Consider the following 23008-nt stretch of genomic DNA (forward strand, 5'->3'; position numbering starts at 1 on the left):
TAGTATATTATTATATCCCATGTAATTAGTATATTAGTATATCGCTATTAACCTACTTTGCGTTGAATTTTCATCGATGTTAAGCCTAACAAAAATTTTTTAAAATAATAATCATCGCTATTGTATCGTTAAAAATTAGAAAGTTAAGCCTCGTTTAAATACTGGCTCCCTTTCATGGTGGATCCAGTGCTGCCAGCTAAAACACGTAAAAATAATATTAAAGTAGCCAAGACATAGCCAAATATTGTAGCGCCACATCAATAGCGGACATTTGAAATTTGCCAACTAGGACGGTCGGTTGATAGGGGGTCGGATAATCGAGGCTCTACTGTATATTGTAAAAGAATACATCAACACATAATTTCGAATTTTAAAAATCTCTACTTCTTTTTTGCTCCATTTTAAATTATTTTTGTTTTTAAGTTTTTGTAGAAAAACTCCAGTTTCATGGTGTTACAGTTTTTGACCTTTCAGACAATAAAAACAAATTTGTTAACAAACATTATATTTTGCAACTGTCATAAAATTAATACAGATTCTTTTATCATAAGAATCTATTTCTACTAAACCAGGGATGCACAACCTTTTCTGAAGAAGGGCCAAATTAGGATTAAGTTTACTGACTGGGGGCAGGACCTCCAAGTGATTAATGCGATGGCTGAGATTGGATGCTGGCGGCAATCTTCTTGATGTCTAGCGTAATGGCAGATGTTGAAACAACCAGCAGATTTTCCAAATTCTCGTTGGTTAACCTGTTCCGTGTTTTGCACTTGTTTAAATTCATAAGCAAAAACACTTGTTTGCATAAATACCATGTTTCTCCGAAAATAAGACCTAGCAGAGGTTTTGCTGAATTGCTAAATATAAGGCCTCCCACCAAAAGTAAGACCTAATAAAGTTTTTTTTTTTACTCGTAACAGTCATCGACAGCAGGTTGAAAGTGGCCGTTGGCTTTTTGAAAGTACAGCCACTGATTGGTCAGCAGACAACATGCCACACGGCATGATTTACATAAGACTATGGCTTGGAATCACAGATTTGCATAATGTTATGGCTGGTGATCACTAATTGGTCGGCCGGGAATCACGCCACATCATATTTGCATAGTGTTATGGTTCAGTAAGCAGTAATTGGTCATCGAGCCCGATGTAGACGCTATAAAAAGGTTAAGTTGAAGCAAGAGTGGGAAGTCCACTCCAACGGAACTTTGTAAGTTCACTTCGGTTTTATTTAAGTTCAGTTCAACATGACCGGATATACGTCACTCTCGTCTAAGTTCGACTTGGGAATTTTTTTGTTCAATAGTAAATGTGAATTCTTCATGGAAAAATAAGACATCCCCTGAAAATAAGACCTAGTGCATCTTTCAGAGCAAAAATTAATATAAGATAGTGTTTTATTTTCGGGGAAACACGGAAGGTACTGCCAAACATGCTTGCACAAAATCGAGCATTGTCTTTCAGTTTTGGAAATGATGTATCAGGCAGTTCTTTGTAGAATGTGAGGAGATTAGAATTTTTAAACTGTGATTTCAATTCATCACTGCACTGGATGTTTATCAACTCAAGTTGGACATCTGGAGGGGTATCTTCCACTTTCACATCAAATGGAGTTGAAAAAAGTTGCAGGTAGATCTTGTATTTCTGGAATTCACCAAACCTCTCATTGAATGATGTAAGGAGGGTGTTAACTTGGTCAGAGTAATCCATCTTCATATGTGGGTATTTCTCTTTCATGGCCTTGCAATGTGGAAAGTGTGTAAAGTTCTCTGATTGCATGTGAGACTTGAAAAGTGATAGTTTGGTCATAAATGCATTGATGTTACTTGTCAACTGAGAAACAAGTTGCATCTTTCCCTGCAATCTCAAATTAAGGTCGTTTAGATAAGCAGTAATGTCAGCAAGGAAAGCTAAATCACACTGCCATCTTTGTCCCTCCAAATTCCTTGTAGTGTTCCCCCGTTCTTTGAGGAAAGTGATAATAGGCCCCAATAGCTCCACAAATCTCTTGAGGACTGTTGCCTTGCTCAGCCAACGAACTTCAGTATACGTGGGCAGGTCAGCATAATCAGCATCTATTTCTTCAAGAAATGATGTGAAGAGTCGATGGTTGAGTCCATGACGGCGGATTAAGTTCACAGTATCATAGACATCTTTCAGCAGACGTTCAAATCCCAGCTTCTTTGCACAAAGTTGCTGTTGGTGAATTATGCAATGATACTGGACTAACTCCTTTTGCCTGTCCCCAAGGTGGTTTTTCAGCAAGGTGACCATGCCATTCTCACATCCAACCATAGATGGTGCTCCATCAGTGGCAATGCTGGATAGCTTGTCAAAGTCCAGTGCTGATTTGTTGCAAACGCTCAATAAACCAGTAAGTAAGTCAGCACCAGTTGTATGTCCGGAAAGTGATGCCATGCCAAGAAATTCTTCATTCACAATAAAATCTAGTGAAACACTTCTAATAAACACAATCACTTGTGCTGTTGATGATATGTCAGTGGATTCGTCCACAGCCAAAGAAAAATAAGCACAGTTTGCAACTAAAATATTAAGTTGGCCAGAAATGTCTGATGCAATTTGCGAGATTGTTTGAAAACACTGTCTTCTCAGGACACATCTCACTTGCGATGATAAGACACTTTTTTATCATATCGCCATCTGTGAAAGGTTTCCCATTCTTGGCTATTAAAGCAGATATTTCTAGGCTGGCTTCAACAGCCGCATCCAATTCTCCNAAAATATTCGATATCTAAAGCAGAAAGTGTTAGCTAAAAATAGACTTATTTATAGAACAATCCCCCATTTCTCACCTCAGGGAAAGTCATAAAACAGTTGGGTGCTAATGACTTTGTGAAAGGGAAAAAGTTCTAAACTTAGAAACTTCGAAAGAAGGGATTTGGCCTGTACCGTCCGCGGGCTGCATAAACATTGATAGGGGGCCGTATGTGGCCCGCGGGCCGCAGGTTGTGCACCCCTGCCTTAAACATTGCTAAATTAGAGGCCAAAGAGGCAATATTTAATTTAAAGTGTCTTTCACAGAACAAAAACTTGGTAAACTCAAGTATGTTTAGGTTATATGTTTCTTTTGTTTTATATATTTCTAAATCTAAAGCTGACATCAGTATTGTGAAGTTGGAGTTGCTGGAGTCTGATATTTTTAGGTAGAGTTGATAAAATTCTTTTGATTGGTGACTCTGACCTCAAAATTTACTATTGGTAAAATGTGAAGTAAGAAAAATACTTTTTAATTAATTAGTATCTAAAGAAATTTCTTAGAAAATGGACACTTTGATAAATTATATATCAAAATGATATTATTTTGATATATAATTTATATATCAAAATAATATTTGAGGTGTAATTTCTTATTTACAAAAACATATTAACCCATAAAGGCCATTTCATAGCAAAACGTTATGTGTATCTCATTGCAACCTGCTCTATACTTTCAGAAAATAGCTTTTATTAATTTAAGGCACACCAGTAGGCAAGTAGATAAAATCACTGACCGCTTGCAGTAGTAGTGTGATCATGCTTGGAAAATAAATGCATTTTGAAGTACAGTGGGTGAATGGTTAACGAACATAATCCATTCCAAGACTTTGTTTGCTATCCAAATTGTTCATTAGCCGATTATTGATTTACCATAGGTTTCTATGGGAATTTGATTAATTCCTTCTGGAGACCCCAAAAAAATAAAAAATATATACTTTCTTACTACGTTTATTCATATGTAATAATAAAAATACAGTAGAGCCTCGATTAACCGACACCTCAGTTACCGACCGTCCTAGTCGGCAAATTACAAATGTCCGCTAGTGATGAGGCGCTACAATATTTGGCTATGTCTTGGCTACTTTAATATTATTTTTACGTGTTTTAGCTGGCAACACTCATTCGACCATGAAAGGGAGCCAGTATTTAAACAAGGCTTAATTTTCTAATTTTTAACAATACAATAGCGACAATTATTATTTAAAAAAATTTTTGTTAGGCTTAACATCGATGAAAATTCAACGCGAAATAGATTAATAGCGATATACTAATATCTAATTACATGAGATATAATAATATACTACACTAATAATGGATTTTTTCATACTTTTTGGTTATCTGACTTTTCAATTATCCGACCAACCCCAGTCCCCAATTGGGTTGGATAATCGAGGCTCTACTGTACATATATACACGGTCTTGCATTTTATTAGTCATGTTTTTTCCGTTTGTGGAGGTTAAAAAATCTGTCCAGTGTCGATTGCTTTTCTGTCTTCTTCATGATTTTTCAGAAGTAATTAATAGCATTGTAATTGTAGAGATCCCTGGGCCTATTAACCACAACCTGGTTTGGGTGACATTTTAAGACCATTGTTCTGACATCCACTTTTTCAAAAGATCTTTAATAGCAGATATCGGCATAAATCTAGCCATGTTTAAGGTTATATGACAGAAGAAAACGTAAAAGAATTGTTTCTGTCAGAAATATAAAAGGCTGGAATTACAAGGCAGAGTTTCAAAGTTTGGGGGAACACTATCCGATCAGTATATACTGGGTAGAACATTGATGTCGACGTCTGCACTCCGAAAAGTTTCGAATTGTTTCCTGAAGACAAAGGAAGACCAATCGGTATTTGTTATTTTACGTCTCTTCTTGTTTGTTCAGAGAAGTGTTTGTTATCCGAACATGTGTTTGTTGTCTGATCATAAAAATCTTTCACAAAAGTGTTCATTATCTGATTTGTTCATTAACCAATCACCCACTGTAATAAGCTTATCTTTACCAAAGATAACCTCCCAAGAAAAAATTTAATTTTCATTTCAGGTGCAAGAGAAAAACAATGAAAAAAGTAAAATTAAGATCAGAATCTAACTGCAACAAACTAAAAGATGAAGAAAAAACTACAAAATGTAATTAATAGGATTGTTTCACTTAGTTATTTTTCACTGGTTCTTGGGGCACGATTGCACTTGTCAGTTCAAGATGATTGATTTTTTTCCCCCAAATTTCATATCTTAAAATTTTACTGTATACTTCAGTTTAGTCAACCATCGGTAGGAAATTAAACAATTCTGTTGTAGCCAGAGTGGGAGAAACTTTTACAGACCAATTTATTACATCATTCATCAAATCATTATTTTTTTGCATTTATTGTATTTAATTTTTTTTCTTGAAAATAATTAAATTTAAATCAACTTTTCATTATTAACTAATAAAAGTAGAATTCTTTTGGCTATTAATATGTAGTATGTTTCTTTATGTACTCAAAAGTTTTTCTGAGGTAAATTTGTTATATTTATTTTTTGATTCTTGTCATCAATTTTAGCTCGACTTTTTATACAGACATTTTAGATTAAAATATTCAAGTACCAGTGGTGTCTTTCTTATAAAAGGAGTCACAGTGTGACATTTTAAAAAAACACTAAGGTTGGAGTCAGAGTTGTACATTACAAATTTGCTGGAGGCTGAGTCAGGCTTTTTGTTTACCAACTTCACCACACTGGCTGACATATATACTTATTAAGGATATCAGAACAATTCATTAATCTAGACATTTTTAGCCTTTACTAGGTCATCCTCAGCTACCAAAAAATATAATACATTTGAATCCTAGAATAGAATAACATGAATAGATTTTTAAAATTAACCAGTCATAAAGCATAATTTATCAGTTGTTATGATACACCATTAAAATGATTAATAAAATGTAACATTAACTGTTTTTTAGTGTTATTTGGCTATATATTAATTGAAAGAGTTTCAGTTTGTTTGACTTAGTTAACTTTTAGAATTAATTTCTGTTTTTGTTTTATTACTACTTCAGGATGAGACCAAAACATGTTTCTAACTGTCCAATTCATTACTTTATGCTGATTTAAGACTTTCTCAACAAATCTATCAAATAAAAGAAGAATGAATTTGAACATAACAACTATTGGTAGGTTAAAAGTTTTATAACAGCCAATGAGATTGCTATGTGACAGGTCTATAGTATTTTTACTGTTAATCTGAAATTCTGCCAGTTGAAGTTAGTTGGCCTTTGGAATGATAAATTGCCACACTGGGACCCAGATACAAAATTGAAAGAAGCCATTGGGGGAGAGGAGCCTCACGATACCATAGAACAGATAGACACAAATCACCTACAAACAGCCTGGAAAACATTTGTTGTACTGATGATTGTGGTGTAAAATGCTAAATTTTAAATAAGCTCAATGTATTTTAATTGAATAAAACTGTTGATTTTTTGACAGGTTTATGCTAGTCTTGAAAATGGACAGCGCATGTATTTTACAATGGAAAATGTACATGCAAGAGCATTATCGCCACCAAAAACAATGTTAACTGCATTCTTCTCATTGTGCACGGATGATTTGTTTGCAAAAACGCTACTTTACTCAGAAGTGCCAAAATACTACACATGGAATGCATCAGCGAAAAAGTTTCAACGTCGTAAACAGGGGAAACCAGTTGAAGGACATCCGAATTTATATTCGTCCGACATGTTAGGCCGTCTTTATGCAGTTCATCCAAACAATCAAGAATGTTTTTACTTGCGATTACTGTTACTCAACGTACGTGGACCAAAATCCTTCCAAGAACTGAGAAGAGTGAATGGTGAAGTATGTGCGACCTATCGAGAAGCTTGCCAAGAATTAAATCTTCTTGAAAACGATGCACAGTGGGACACAACACTCGCTGATGCATCGAATACTGCTCAACCACAGCAAATATGCACGTTATTTGCGATAATATTGACGACGTGTTTCCCATCCAATCCGAAAGATCTTTGGGAAAAATACAAAGATTACATGAGTGAAGACATCCTACGTCGTTTGCAAGCAACGAATCAGAATCCAGACATGCAATTCACACCACACGTGTATAATGAGGCGTTTGTTTCGATCGAGGATATATGTTTGACAATCGTTAACAAAGGATTGGGGCAGTTGGGAATGTGTGCACCGAATCCATCTGCAAATGACGCATATGATCGTGATTTGCAACGTGAAACACACTTCAATGTCGATGATTTGGGTACATTTCTTGAAACGAATCTTCCAAAATTGGTTTCAGAACAACGCATTGTATATGACACAATAATGCAAGCAATTACAAATCAAAGGGGTGAATTGTACTTCATAGATGCATCCGGAGGTACAGGCAAAACTTTTCTCATTTCACTAATTTTGGCAACCGTTCGATCACGGAATAAAATTGCACTGGCAATTGCATCATATGGAATTGCGGCAACACTTTTGGATGGTGGTCGAACAGCGCATTCAGCACTGAAATTGCCATTGAATTTGCAAACCACTGAGACGCCAACATGCAATATCACCAAAAATTCCGGAATGGGCAAAGTTCTCCAAACATGTAAACTTATCATATGGGACGAATGCACAATGGCTCACAAAAAAGCATTGGAAGCGCTTGATCGTACACTGAAAGATTTGAGGGGAAATGAACAGCCCTTCAGTGGAGCACTCATTTTATTGTCTGGTGATTTTCGACAAACTCTGCCAGTTAACCACGTTTAACACCTGCTGATGAACTTAATGCATGTCTGAAATCATCAGTTCTATGGTGACATGTAAAGAAATTGACTTTGAAAACCAATATGCGTGTTGAATTACAAAATGATGTATCCGCTGAACGTTTCACAAAACAATTGCTGGATATTGGGAATGGGAAGATGGCAATAGACAGATCTACACAATGTATCACATTGCCAACAAATTTTTGTAAGATGACATCAACCAAAGGTGAATTGATTCAAAAGGTTTTCCCAAATATCGTGCGGAATTACAAAAATCATCAGTGGCTCAGTGCACGTGCTATATTAGCAGCTAAGAACAAAGATGTCAATGACATCAATTTCAGCATTCAAAACAGAATACCAGGCTAAGCAACAACGTATAAGTCCATCGATACTGTTATGAATCAAGACGAAGTTGTCAGTTACCCAACGGAATTCTTGAATTCACTAGATTTGCAAGAAATGCCACCACACATTTTAACATTGAAAACTGGCATGCCTATCATTCTTCTCCGTAACATCAATCCACCACGATTTTGCAACGGTACAAGACTTTTGGTGATAAAGATGATGATCAAAGCTACAATTTTGAATGGGAAATTCAAGGGGGAAAATGTACTGTTGCCACGTGTTCCAATGATCCCAACAGATATGCCATTCGAATTCAAACGTTTGCAGTTTGAATTCTTTCAAACTGCAAACGTTTGAAAGAATTCAAATAATGTGGTACTTATTAAAGCGGATAAGTCTAAAGGATCTTATTAAACGGGACTCCTACAACAAAAAATTGCAGGATTACATCGGAAGCACCAAATGTCAGCATGTTCCCGACAAGTTTTTAGAATCGCTACAAAAAATTATTTCAATCCTAGGAATTTTAAACATGCGGCATTTCGTGCATGGATCAAGCGTGCATACGCACATTGTACCAGTGTTTATGATACATATAAGGAATTAAATTACATTCGTACAACAGCTTTGCAGCATGGTTATCGGACAAGAGAAATTGAAGGGCTTATTAATAAGTTTCAGAAACCAACAAAACAACAACTTCTGAATAAGAATGAAAAAAGAAAAGTAGTCCTTAATTATTTTCCTTTCTTGCACACATTGATGAAAAAAGTGGCCAACAACAATAAAATAAGAATGCTATATCGGCATAATCCTACGATATATAGATTATTAAGAAACGACAAGAAAAAAAGAAAACCAGAATACTAGAACGGGAGTGTATGCTATACCGTTAAGGGATCGTCGATTTAACTCTGATCTATTATACGTTGGTGCAACTATGCGACATTTAATGCAGAGAATTAAAGAACATAAATACTCAATCACTAAGAGCTTGGATAGCACTGTACTTGCGGCTTTCGCTAAACAACAGGAAGTCAACGTGCATTGGGACAAGGCCTCTATCATCAGGGCCACGAACAACAAGCAGGCCCTGAAGTATCTTGAGAAGCTGGAAATATACAAAGCCCACATTAACACGGGCTGTATTAACCACAGGGATGCGGATGGTTTATCCACCGCATGGAAATCATTTTACCATATCACATAATGGTAATCTTCTAATAGGCATTATTGCGGCAAAAAATTTGATTATGTTTATTTTTATTTTATTTTATAACAACTGAACTTCCTATCAAATACTGGAGGTAATATACTTCCTTCTACCTGTATAAAAACCTTCCAAATCTCCAGTGATACTCGTTTAAGCAAACGTTTTTGACCCTACCAGGGTCTTCATCAGGCCACCATTATAAAAATTCAAACAGTGTGAAATCGAACAGGAACCAAATAGATGCGATTCAAATCTTCGAACGTCAACGTTAATATCAAAAATAGAACACCACGCTCTTGTAGTGATGTCGTCAAAGCACGCGCAACTTGCGCTTGCAATAAAACCACATTACACCTAATTATGTGTGGGGTGTTCCTTCATAGCAAAACTTCCATGCACTAGAGATGTTGACTGCGTCTCTGGAGTTAATACATGTATTGTTTAATCCCGCTTTATAAATTTCTAAGGTCTCCATAATTCTTAGTTGGTCAGTACGGTGTGATAGCCTAACTAGACTGGCATTCTGCAGATCCACCGTAATTCCAGGTTCCGTGGCTACTGTTGAAAGGGTGGTGGAGTGTTTATTGTTATCAATATCATACTTATGCTCCTTAAGACGTTTGCGAAGGGAGCGTTTGGTTGAGCCCACATATACTAACTTATTATTAAATCTGTCATCCCAAAGGGGTATAGAATACACCCCCGGTGCGTCTTTCAAGTCAATCCCATCTTTCCCGTTTTGGAGTAAGCTGTAAATGGATCTTGGCCTACTGTACGTTATTTTGTTATTAGTGCGGGAAGAGATTTCTCTGTATAATGTGTCAAGCTGGTGGTTGTACTCTACTATTTTTCTTTTACGGTTGCCGTTAAGCGGAAGTACTGGGATATCAGGAGTATTGCGCGTGTTCTTCCGCATATATGCCTGTGCATTATTATATACCAAGTTCTTACTGTATCCATGCCGTGTGGCTGTTTCCTGGATATGCTCCAGCTCAGCTATGGTATCTTCCCATTCAGAATGGTGGGTGAAGGCTCTCTTAGTCAATGTCCAAAATGCTGCTATCTTATATTAATACGAGTAAGGATCCTCCGAGTTAGCTGGGATGAACATTGGTACATAGCACTTTTTGTAAAAAACTTTGAACGAAATCCCATTACTTATTAATTGAATATCCACATCAAGAAAGTGTGCGGCCCTATTGCTTTTTTGGTCAAGCTTAATGTTTAGGCCATACGGGTTGTTGTTCATTTTACTTATGAAATGGTTGACGTTAGGCTCTGTTCTCCATATGATAATGACATTATCAACATATCTCCTGTACAGGAGTATGTTAGAATCGTAAAGAGGTATGATTTGTTGCTCCAGTTTCCTTATAACCAGCTCACATAGATCCCCCGAAAGAGGGCTCCCATTGGGACACCCCGTTTTTGGAGGTACGTTTTGTCGTTAAAACGGAAGAAGGATGAGTAACACAATATGTGCGCTAGTTCTAAAATGTGTTTTCGATGAGCCAAGGTGCCTGGGTATGTGAGCAATAAATCCCTTAACTCGCAGAAGCACGGTTGGATATTAATGGAGGACAGAACTTCCGCTTGACAGCAACCGTAAAAGAAAAATAGTAGAGTACAACCACCAGCTTGACACATTATACAGAGAAATCTCTTCCCACACTAATAACAAAATAACGTACAGTAGGCCAAGATCCATTTACAGCTTACTCCAAAACGGGAAAGATGGGATTGACTTGAAAGACGCACCGGGGGTGTATTCTATACCCCTTTGGGATGACAGATTTAATAATAAGTTAGTATATGTGGGCTCAACCAAACGCTCCCTTCGCAAACGTCTTAAGGAGCATAAGTATGATATTGATAACAATAAACACTCCACCACCCTTTCAACAGTAGCCACGGAACCTGGAATTACGGTGGATCTGCAGAATGCCAGTCTAGTTAGGCTATCACACCGTACTGACCAACTAAGAATTATGGAGACCTTAGAAATTTATAAAGCGGGATTAAACAATACATGTATTAACTCCAGAGACGCAGTCAACATCTCTAGTGCATGGAAGTTTTGCTATGAAGGAACACCCCACACATAATTAGGTGTAATGTGGTTTTATTGCAAGCGCAAGTTGCGCGTGCTTTGACGACATCGCTACAAGAGCATGGTGTTCTATTTTTGATATTAACGTTGACATTCGAAGATTTGAATCGCATCTATTTGGTTCCTGTTCGATTTCACACTGTTTGAATTTTTATAATGGTGGCCTGATGAAGACCCTGGTAGGGTCGAAAACGTTTGCTTAAACGAGTATCATTGGAGATTTGGAAGGTTTTTATACAGGTAGAAGGAAGTATTTTATTTTATTCCTATACGAAGCATATGTGCAATTTATGTACGTTTTTACCATGCGACTGCGTTTTACGTTGGAATTTGAGTTTTTAAAAGCTTGTATTCTATTTTTAGCATTCTTTTAGTTTGAAATAGTTTAACTGATGAAGGCTGTTTAAAACAGTCGAAAACGTTATTATTCTTATTAAATATTGCTGGGATTAATAAGGTGTTGTGTTTGTTAGTTCTGTAATACGTTTTTTAAACGCAAAGAATGTTAAGCCAGTTGAAATTCATCATCAACTTGTAGAGATTTATAGTGAAAGTGTAATGAGTGATGGAATGATGAGAAAGTGGGTTCGACAGTTCAATGCTGGACGCACCAATGTTCATGACGAAGTACAGAATGGCCGGCCTTCTGTTGTCAATGATGGTTTGGTTGCAAAAGTGAATGAGAAAATTCTTGAAAACAGATGGTTCACAATAAGATTGCTTTGTGAAGAGTTTCCACAAATTTCAAAAACTGTTTTGCACGAGATTGTCACAAATTGCTTAAATTCTCGCAAATCGTGTTCTCGTTGGGTTCCCAAAATGCTTACGGATGTCCACAAAACAAAGTGACTTGGAAGTGCTTTGACATTTCTTACCCGATACAGTGAAGAGGGTAATTATTTCCTAAACAAAATTGTTACCGGTGATGAAACTTGGGTTTGTCATGTCACTTCAGAATCAAAACAACAGTCAATGGAGTAGAGGCACTCGTGGTCCCCCACAAGACAAATTCAAAACAACGTTGTCAGAACGAAAAATCATGTGCACTGTGCATTCTGCTTGTTGAGTTCCTTCCCAGAGGTGAAACCATCAATGTGGAACGATACTGTGAAACATTGCAAAAACTTTGCTGTGCAGTTCAAAACAAACTCAAAACCTTATTCAACAGTTTGGTTGGGAGCAGTTCGATCACCTGCTGTACAGACAGCCCCGACCTCGCACCTGCAGACAACCATTTGTTCTTGAACTTGAAACGTGATTTTGGAAGGAGGCGCATTGCCAGCGATGAACACACAACAACTAATGTTCAGCAGTGGCTGTTTCACTGGCGCCATCTTTCTTTGAAGAGGGTATAGACAAGTTGGTTTCCCAATATGACAAATGTCTGAACAATGGTGGTAACTATGTAGAAAAATAGTTTTCGACATTTTCTTTCGTGTAAAAATAATTTTATTTTGAAAAAAGATTTTTTATGCAAGTTTTTCCAAAACGGTACTTACTTTCCGGACATGCCTTGTGTAATGATTTCATCTGATTTTGATCTAAGCAGTTGCATTATGCAAATATTATTTATTTATGTTCTTTCTGATGTGGGTTAATTTAGCATCTCATTCTTACTGTTGTTAAGTTCTGACAATGGATTAATAATCCAAAAGTGCTTTGCTTTCTAAAAAGTTTATAGTCTGAGAAAAGCAGATTAAGTTGTATTTAGATTTGAAGAGCTTTATTAAAAGTGTATTGTTTTGATTTTATTCCTATATTTTTAGTTTTCAGAGATGGCTGGAGTCCCTATATTTATGATTGGCAGGATTCATTTTATCTCCCTAAGACCTTGTCTTAAAGTAATACATAATTAAACTGATGAAGAATAGATACAAAAAAAAAAAAATACTTGTTTATATAATATAATGTGGAAGTAAATACTGATTGTTTCTAATGATATAAATTATTATGTACATTGCTTAGAAGAAAGTAAGTTTGTCTAATAACTTGAAGATCAATACACCACTAACATGCTATTTTCACATGATTTATAAATTTTTAAATGATTTGAATATTTTTGTCAAGTGATATCTGATAATTTATTATTTGCTTGAAAGAGTAAATATCATTTACAATATTATATATTCATCATTCCTTCAAATACAGTAGAACCTCAATTATCCAGACTAATTGGGGATGAAAGTAGTCTGGATAAGGAAAAATTTGGATAATCGAAACAAATACTTTAATTTGTCTTTTAATGATAATATAGCTTGTTTTCTTTTCGATGACATATCGGTAATATTAAAAATAAATACTGTATTTAAATCATGATCAAATTTTCAAGAAACAAATGTTTGTATTGAGTTTGGACTACTACTGACCAGCGCTAACAGACTCCACGTTTCTTTATGCAGTGCTCGAGAAGCGCTTTACAGTGAACACACTGAAACTGGTTTCTAATTGGCCAACACTGCTTGTGACATCATTTCGCTACACTCTCACTGCATAAAGAAACGCGGGGAGACTACCTATTGTTTAAAAGGCTCTCTGGTGGCGCAAGAAGACAGATTTTATAAAATAAAAAGCAGTTGAAACTGCATTTTTATGAATAAAAATTTGACAAACTATTTATCATTTTATGATGAGTAAAATTTTTTCGTCGCATATGCGGCTTTTAAGTAATGCATAAACCTTCGAGGTGCAAGGCCCTTCGGATCGCGAGGCATATGTGGTGGCTCGCGTCGCCCATGCCTTATGCCGCCCTTGGTCATAGAAATGATGTAATTTGAATATAAATTATTTATAAATAAGTATGTCAAGTTATTTTTATTACAACGTAAAATATATTTAAGAGTTTACAACCACTGTGCTGGGCGAGACGTTGAAACAAAAAAGTTATGCATTCCATCACGTACATAAACAGTGTCATAATTTGCCAGGTGCAAATCAGCAAATTCGTAAAATTTTTGTTTATTTTGAGCAATCCGGATAATTGAGGTTCTACTGTATTTCCATAAAATAGTTCTGAAAATAACATTATTTATTTTCATTTCTTTGTGTGTATGTAAATATATAAATTTTTTTAAAACAATATAATGAATTATTACTAATATTAGAGATAGCAATTATTTAATTATAAGCTCAGTAGTGTAGTGGTTGCACCTCGTTAAGTCGAGAGCCCAGGTTCAAATCCTGGCTGAGTTTTGAAAATGTTCCAGTATTGCTATCTCTAAAGAATAAAAAAGTTTTTTAATTATAAAAATTAATAAAATTCTATTAAAACAATAATAAATTTATAAGAATTTTCAGAACTAATTAAGAAAATTATCTAAGATAAAAAGAATGTTCATTATAACAGCAACTAATACTTCAAAAACTGTATAAATAAGTAGCTTAGTGTACTTTTCTGTGGCAATGTAGTTCACATCAGAAGTCAAGACCAAGTATGCCAAAAAAACCTGAAAGTGTTGGCTGACACAAATCATCCAAGATTTTCTCCAATTAGCCAAACATGTGACATTTTTGTGTGTACCAAGATTAACAATAGTCTGGTAACCAAGTTACTGTCACACTTCAGCCTCAGTTTACACTACAAGCTTACAAATTGGGAGTGCACTGTATTTTAATCACCTAACAGTCAGAACATTTCTCTTTTGAATCCTTAAACAATAACTTACCCTTGCAATCAAAGTGTACCCTTGGATAAAATGTACTTTTTGACTACCTGAACTCACTGCCCCAAGTGGTCTGAATTGAGTTTGATGGACAAATTCCATGAATTTCTCTTTCTGCAAGAGATTAATAGGAAAATTCAATGAATTATATTTTTGTCCTTGAATTTGTACAAACTTTCTTGAGAGACACAAAGACAACCATAACAAATTCTAGTAAATAATAAAAATTGCTCAGAATATAATAATTGGTTGAACCAAAAGTTCATTCAGTTTTTAGAAAGAAATAAAATATACTATTCTGAAATAAAAATTTTTAATCCATTATATATTCACCCTTCTGTTTGATAACCTTACACCACTGACGGATAGTTTCATAATTCCATCTGTGTAAACTTGGATGGGTTTCTGATTGAAGAAATTATCAATGTGATTTTTGATACCTTCTAAGGATTCAAATTCTATGCCATTTAAATTATTCTGCAATGAATGAAAAAGATGTTAATCTGAGGGAGTAATATCTGGAGAATATGCAGGGTGACTCAAAACATCCCAGTTAAAGTCTAGAAGTTTTTGGCAGATGTTAAATGGTATGTGTGGTCTTGCATTATCATGATGGAATACCACTCCCTGTTGACTTGCAAGTTACAGACGTTTTTGATGCACTACAGCCTTTAGTTCATCCAGTTGGAGACAATATTTATTGGAATTAATTGTTTGATTGTTGGGTAAAAGCTCTTAATAAAGAACCCCTTTAGTCCCACCAAACTGAAATCATTACTTTTATGGGATGCAAACCAGCTTTAGATTGCGGCACTGGAGGATCACTTGGCTTACTCCAAGATCTCTTGTGTTGAATATTGTTGTAAACAGTCCATTTTTCATCACTTGTTATTAATTGCTTTACAAAGGGATCGTCTTCATTGCATTTTAAAAGTGAATCACATACAGAAACATAAGGTTTCATTCACTTAATTGATGGGGAACCCAAACATCATAACAGGAAGTGTATCCAAGGTTAGCCAAATGTCTGACAACAGATGTTTGGGATATTTTTAAGATGTCAGCTATCTCTCATGTTGTTTTATGCTGATCATTTTGAATTAAAGTCGTTACAGACTCCAAACACTCCTATGGTTGAAGGCCATCCTGACCAAGGTGCATCTTTGAGAGAAAAAACTCCCTCCCTGAAATTTGAAAATCATTTCTGGCATGTTTGATCAGTAACTACATTCTCCCTATATACAGCACGTATTTTTTTTTGAGTTTTTGTCACATTTTTTCCTTTTTGGAAATAATAAATCGAGATGTCGAAAATGCACCCTCTTATCTTCCATTTTAATGTTTTTTTCTTAAAAGATAACAAAATTTTAAAAAATAGTTGAAATTAAACTTACGTAATAAATATGCAAATATTCGTAATGTCAACCTAAACAAGTTAAAACTTGATAAGCATGACAGAGGCGCCACAGACGAGTGATTATGTAAATACTTGAACAAACTTTCGGTTCAATTCAATACATTATAATATAATGTAGTATTATTATTACACAATATATTACATAATAATTAACATATAACTCTACAGATAAAATTAAACAAAAATAATGCTTTAATGGAGGAATATAAATCAAAAGTGCTTCAATGCTTGTTATTTCTAGCTGGTGAGTTTTCCTATTAAAGCATTATTTTTAATTGAATGCATAATTCAAGCTTGGTTGTCTAAATGCATTACATTTGGTTTTATAATAATACATATTACAATAGAATATATTATTAAACTTAATAATTCTTCTAGTTTTATATTTTCTCCTTCGCTTACTTTTTAATACATGTTGTAAGTCTACTACACAACTGTTTCAGTTCTATTAATGTTTGTGAAACATTTATTTATTATTAAAAATCCATTCTGTTTAGTTAGAAAAAGTGAAAAAAACAAAAAGACCAAGCAGAAAATATCGAAGAAAACCAAGAAATTTATTGGAAGAATATAACAGAAGACAGAAGAATCATATATGGCTAGAAACTCATATATGGTTTGCAAAACGTTTCAAAATGATTGAAATATGGGGCTACAAATTGGCATATCAGTCAAATGATAAATGTGTAAAAGCTCTTTATAGATCAACTATCAATCATGCACTTTTACAGGTAATCTTTATGATGTTATTATGACTTATTAATATTTTTGAAAAGAATTTAAAATATATTTTATATTAAAGGATATTTCATATTATGGATGCATAGAATTATCAGGAAAAGAAGAAATTCTTCTACAGCAATTATCACAATTAACAAATCCTGATTTAGGTAAATTTTAGAAAATTTTACATATTTTTAAATCATATAGATTTTTTGGAAAACAATTTGAAAAAAAATGATTTTTCATCTTTATTTATAAATAGAATAACTATTTTATTTAGAAGAAATAATTATAAACAAACTATTTGAATATTTTTGTATTAATGCTCATCTTCAGAAAAACAATTAAAAATCAAATAATTATAGTTTTATTACTATGGAAATAGAATAATGAATCATTGTATGAAAACATAAGTATAAAATAAAAATTAAACATAAATATAGTAGATCCACTGATTGTAATTACAGATAATATTATCAGTCATTTAATGTTAGTCATAAAATCATGTTTTATTAATATAATGTATATTATTTTTCATTATATAATTTTTCATATTTGTGTGTGACAGTTTTCTATGAATTTATTAGTTCTCCCATGTAGCAATTTTGGAATTTTGGCACCCTATCATCTTTGTGCCCTCAGCATGTACCCCCTGTGCCCCTGCCTTTTCATTGCCCTGCTTGTAGCTGCCGACCACAGGAGAGGCAATCCTTGCACTTGCCACTACATAGAATTAGTCCAAGAACAAACCAATCAGTGATTGCTTTGTTCTTATGTTTTGTTCATTTTTGCACCTATTTTCTGTTAGGGCCACACAATGCTGTTTTTTATTTTTTACCCCTAAATTCCTTTCACATAGAGAGCAAGGGCATTGTCACTTTGACTCCACTGTATATCAAAAACAAAGTCTTGGGTCTCTATTTTTTTACATTTAATTAAATGGAACCTCATTACATTTTGGAATTCCTCATCACAATTAATGGAAAATGGCAAAGTATCATCAAAATAAGCCCATTAAATTTTGAGAACAAACTCAATTCTATAAGTCCATAGAAGACATGCTAGCAACCTTGGGACATCACTTGATACATTCATGTGATATCACTTTGTCATGTGTGCTTATGTTATGTATGACCTTGTATCTCGAAAACATGGACCCCCATTTTTTATATCATTTTTGGTTTTCTCATTGCAATGAATGGAAAACAGCAATGTTTTATCAACATAAATTGATCAAATTTTGAAATTGAATACAATATTATAAGTGGAGAATTACTCCATCTCAAATATACTAATAAAAAAAAACTGTAATCAAAGTTCAGTTATTGTTGATATCTCCAGTTAAATAGGCATTTATAGGATGTCTTTTAGTGGTATCAGCTTCAATGTGCAACTGATAGATAATCATTATCATGTCTAAAGCATCAGAATTGATGCTTTAGACATTATTTGTTTACAATATTATTTAAATTGCTAGGATTTCTTACTTCAACTATAGACTAGCAGTTGTTAAAGATTGTACTACAAAAATAGCAAACAAAACATTAGTAATTACAGTTAATAAATTTATACAGTAATACTTTTTTTTTAGCTGTTTTAATTTCTTTTAATGTTAGAATATCCTAAATTATTTAATTAAAATGTACATGTACTCTTTGCTTTACAGTAGTTTAACTTATGATATTTTGACTTTAGAATAGTGCAATAGCAATGCATATTCAATAGTCATCAATCTTTGAATTTTGATCTCTCCCTAGGCTAGCAATATTCAGTTTGACACTTTTTACCAATGCCATGTGATGGCAGTTTCTGTCGAGCTTTTAGTTGCCACCTTGCTGGGAATATCTTTGGATTTTGAACATATGTCTTCAGATTTAATAATTATTTCTTCAGGCTTGTGAATTATATTATATAATTTAAAAATCGAATTTTCAATCTCAGAAATTTTATATGGAATTTATATTAAAAACACATATTAATATCAGTTGATATTCAACTTAAAGTATGTTCATAGGAGCATAACCCTATTGTAAGTTTATGAAAATCAATTATAGTAATTAAAATAGCAAATACATAACAAATGTTATAATAATATATATATTATTTCCATATGATAAAATCTTAAAAAGTAGTAGTAGTCATTTTTTCCATATTCACTAAAATTCGAACTACTTTGCTTTATTGGAGAACTCAAAACAGTAATAAAAATATCACCACAAATTTCAGAATACTCATGAATTAGCATTCATTTGAAGCATTTAGAATTGTTTTAAATTTGAAAATTTTATTCTGCTGATTTCAAAGATTATTTTAAATGTATATCTCTAATGATGAGGCTTGAAAACACTGAGGACTTTGTAATATTATTAGCATTATTGTTTTTTTGAGTTCTCCACCAAAGCAGAGTATAACTTAATTTAAAAATTTGGAGATATGTCTTAGTTTTAATACATTTTGTTGATAGGATTAACATTTGGATCAAAACTTTATCTTAATGGGAGTCGTGAAGGAACAGTTTTTCTGTTTCATCAAAATTCTTATCCATATGGAATCATTGGACCAGTAAAATTTTTTTGGAAACCTCAAATTAACTTTAAATCAAGTACAGAAGAAATGAGATATATATGGTTGTGGGTTCACCCTTCTTGTATCAAAGAGCTGATTGATGAATTAATAAATTTGTTTAATTTGCAACAAAAAATTCAAAATAATATATCTGAAGCCACTTGTGACAGTAAACGAAAATTATATTTTGAAAGAATTAGTATCTATAGTAGTAATGATATTACTTTGACTATATTAAAAGATGTACTTGTTCGCCATCGTTTGGTAGGACCACAATCACAATCTGTGATTACTAATTCCTTACAACAGACTTTAATAGATCCAGATCCAGAAGTTTCCAATGAAACTTCTAACTGGTGGGAAAATTTTCCAAAATCAAAAGTATTTATGGATTTACAAAAGATACAACAGTTTACATGGAAAAAATTAAACAATTCTTCTGTTAAATTGTTACCTGGAACAATTATTGGTACTACTGTAAAAGATCCAAGAGTTTCGTTACCTTCAAAGAAAGTTCCGAGTCATCTAAATGGTAAGTTTATTTACAAGACATTCTCCCTTATCTTTCATTATATGTTTAAATCTTTATCTCTATAAATGAAATAACGTCAAGAAACTTTTTAACTTTTAATAAACTTAATGTTATGCAGTCCATGTAAATAAAACTGCAAATGCAGCATAGCACCTGTGCCCCATTCAGTTCTTATTCTGTAAAAATCATTTAAAAAAGTGAATTCAAAAAAGTTTGTCTATTCAGTAACCTAATATAGAAAATAAATAATGCATTCTTAAAAATATTTTTTTTGAAAAGGTTCAAACAAATAGTTTAGAATTGCATTTTAGCAAAATGACTGGGTCAGTCCTTGGCAAGTGCTCATAAACCAATGGTCCACAGGCCATACTTTGAGAATCATTAACTTAAGTATTTTTAGTTGCAGTATTTAAATTATGTATACATATTAGAAGTTTCATAAAACTAGTAAAAAAGAAAAGTGCCTAAAAATATTCCTTTGTACAATTCCCAATGTTATAATATTGGGAATTTTAAAACAAGGAATATTCTAAAAAAGGAAAATATTATATACTCACATATGACATCAAAATATCATAAACTCTACAGATTGGAGTTGCTGTATAATATTCACTTGAAACCCTTGTGTGACTCCAATATATTGTGTGCATAGAAACAGACTAATGTTTTCAATCCTTCCCTTTTCGGATCTTCCTCAAGTCCTTTGTTAAATATGCCATAAAAAGAATATACATTTGGAACTTGTTAATATGTTTGTTTTGGATTTATAATCTTCCAATAAAAATTGAACCCAGGGAAGATCCAAAAAGGGAAGGATCGAAAGTGTGTGTCTCTTTTTACACACATGATATATTGGAGTTACACAAGGGTTCTCAAGTGGATATTGTATGACATCAAATATAGGTTATGGAGTAAATATGTTTTTTGATGTTAAGTTTATTTATTTGACAAATTGAATATGTGCAAATACTTTCAACATTTCAAAATGTCATCCTCAAAGAATATACAAAATTTCAATATCAATTCCTTTTTTTTTTTTTTCTTGTTTTTTAATTTTTACATTGACCAAACATACAAATGCATTCTAAACATAAATGCATAGTAAGTGTTAGAATTTTAACCTTTGCAAAAAATTTTTGTTTTAATTTTGAAACAAATATGGAGGATATTCACAACATATACAAAATGTAGTTAAATAAAATAAATAAAATGGAAAAATGTATAACCAAAATAAATACAGTATAGTAATAAGTAAAATAACATAAAAAACAAAATAAGGCTAAAAATCTTGTTATCAAAAATAATAAAAACATAAATTTAATGCTGAAAGACAGTATATTTCCTCCATAACAAATATTCTGTATTTTTTTGTGAAATATTAGAATTTTTTGAAGAAGATTGTGAATTATTACTCTTATCATGTTGGTGAAATGTGTCCTATTTAGTTAATCGGTGTCTAGTGCTGTGCAAGGTAAAGGAATAGGTACAGAAAAGCTGTTATTTTATTTATGTGTTAGGTATACAAGGTGGACCATTTTAATCAATCCAGTGGAATAATTTGAAAAATGCACATCCTACAAAAAATCATTAAATCATAAATGGTGGTTTTCTTCCTCATTTGTTAAACATTTCACCATTATTATAAACAGAGTTATGGAAGCTTCACATTCTGGTATTGGAATATGAGGAAGTTTGCTATAATAGTTGTTAAATGCATAATTCTTTACAGTTATCAATGTTATAAAAAAATGTAACACGATTAACAGAAAACTCATTCTATCATCTAGTGAGAGAAAATAAAATAAATTAAACATATTGCCTGACATACTAAGCAAAAATTGCTGACATCATTAGGGAATGTGCTGTTTGGTTTAACTGGAGAAACATCACATGACATTGCTCTCAAGTTGATTCTTCCCTTAGACTGTAATCAGAAGTTATGGACATTTGAAGTTTTATGTGACTGCCACTTCATGTACATGTGAATTTCACTGAAAAAAGGAAGAAAATGCTAGTAAAGTTATTAGGAAACTATTATTATTTGGTAAAATCATTTTTTTTTTTTTTGTTCAAATAATGAACTGATTCAAAATTAGTGTCACAGCAGTTAATCTAGCAAGCTTATGATAAAGAGAAGACAATCTTCATTCTAACAAATAATAATAGCTTACTAACAACTTTTCTAGCATTTTTCTTCCTTTTTCAGTGAAATTTACAGGCATCCACAGTTTCATGTGTGCACAAAGTGATGGCTGCATAAAACTTCAAATATCTATAACTTTTGATTATTGTAGCTTTCAAAAAAAATGCTTTAGATAAAAGTTTGTTTATTTTTATGTGAAATCAGAATATGCAATAAAAAATTGGGGTTCCCATTTAAGAAAATGAAGTTGATCCCATTTTCACCAACTATAGTGCCATCTATGGTGAAACCAATAGCCCCATCCTGTGGCCCCTTTGAAGTCTAGCATTTACGATTTAATGATTTTTTTTATAGGATGCATAGCTTTTGAGTTATTCCATTGGATTGATTAAAATGGACGACTCTGTACATCTGTGTATAAGAATTTTTTTATGTGATGTGTTTAGTATGGCTGCTTTGTATAATGTGATGTATACACTCTTGTTAAAGTTTAATGTTTCCAAACTTTTGTACAGGGTATGTGATATGATGCCTGTGCAAAAAAGAACTACATGTGCAATAAGTACTACAGTAGACCCCCCTATAACGCTTAGATACGTTCCACGCTAACCGAAAATTACGTTGTAGGAACGATTAAATACATGAGCCAATCACAGCCCGATAGGTGGGAACTTTACGGACTAAGGCTGTTCGAAAGGTTTTCTTCTATAAAATTAACCGATTCTAGACTATTTCGACTCAACATTTCCAAAACACGT

The 23008-nt window shown here is 33.3% G+C and overlaps 2 protein-coding genes across 2 annotated transcripts in view; both read left to right on the forward strand.

The window, feature by feature from the left end:
* The window catches only part of LOC111630194 (ribonucleases P/MRP protein subunit POP1-like), a 60893-nt gene that overhangs the window by 18953 nt on the left and 18932 nt on the right, over positions 1–23008 (forward strand). The window contains exons 5-7 of the mRNA XM_023374256.1: positions 16785–17018; positions 17090–17177; positions 19475–20107. Coding sequence (XP_023230024.1) covers positions 16785–17018; positions 17090–17177; positions 19475–20107 — 955 coding nt within the window. The remainder of the gene's footprint in view (positions 1–16784; positions 17019–17089; positions 17178–19474; positions 20108–23008) is intronic.
* On the forward strand, positions 5325–7999 carry LOC111630195. The gene has a single exon (XM_023374257.1). The coding sequence runs from the start codon at positions 6282–6284 to the stop codon at positions 7536–7538; it is 1257 nt and encodes a 418-aa protein (XP_023230025.1). The 5' UTR covers positions 5325–6281; the 3' UTR covers positions 7539–7999.

This window comes from Centruroides sculpturatus, unplaced genomic scaffold (assembly GCF_000671375.1).
Source record: "Centruroides sculpturatus isolate CEXI.00-Female unplaced genomic scaffold, Cexi_2.0 scaffold613, whole genome shotgun sequence".
NCBI classification, from domain to species: domain Eukaryota; kingdom Metazoa; phylum Arthropoda; class Arachnida; order Scorpiones; family Buthidae; genus Centruroides; species Centruroides sculpturatus.

What these genes read in the sequence shown, in the direction of transcription:
- LOC111630195 (XM_023374257.1), top strand. Translation starts at nt 6,282, where the DNA reads ATGTATTTTACAATGGAAAATGTACATGCAAGAGCATTATCGCCACCA.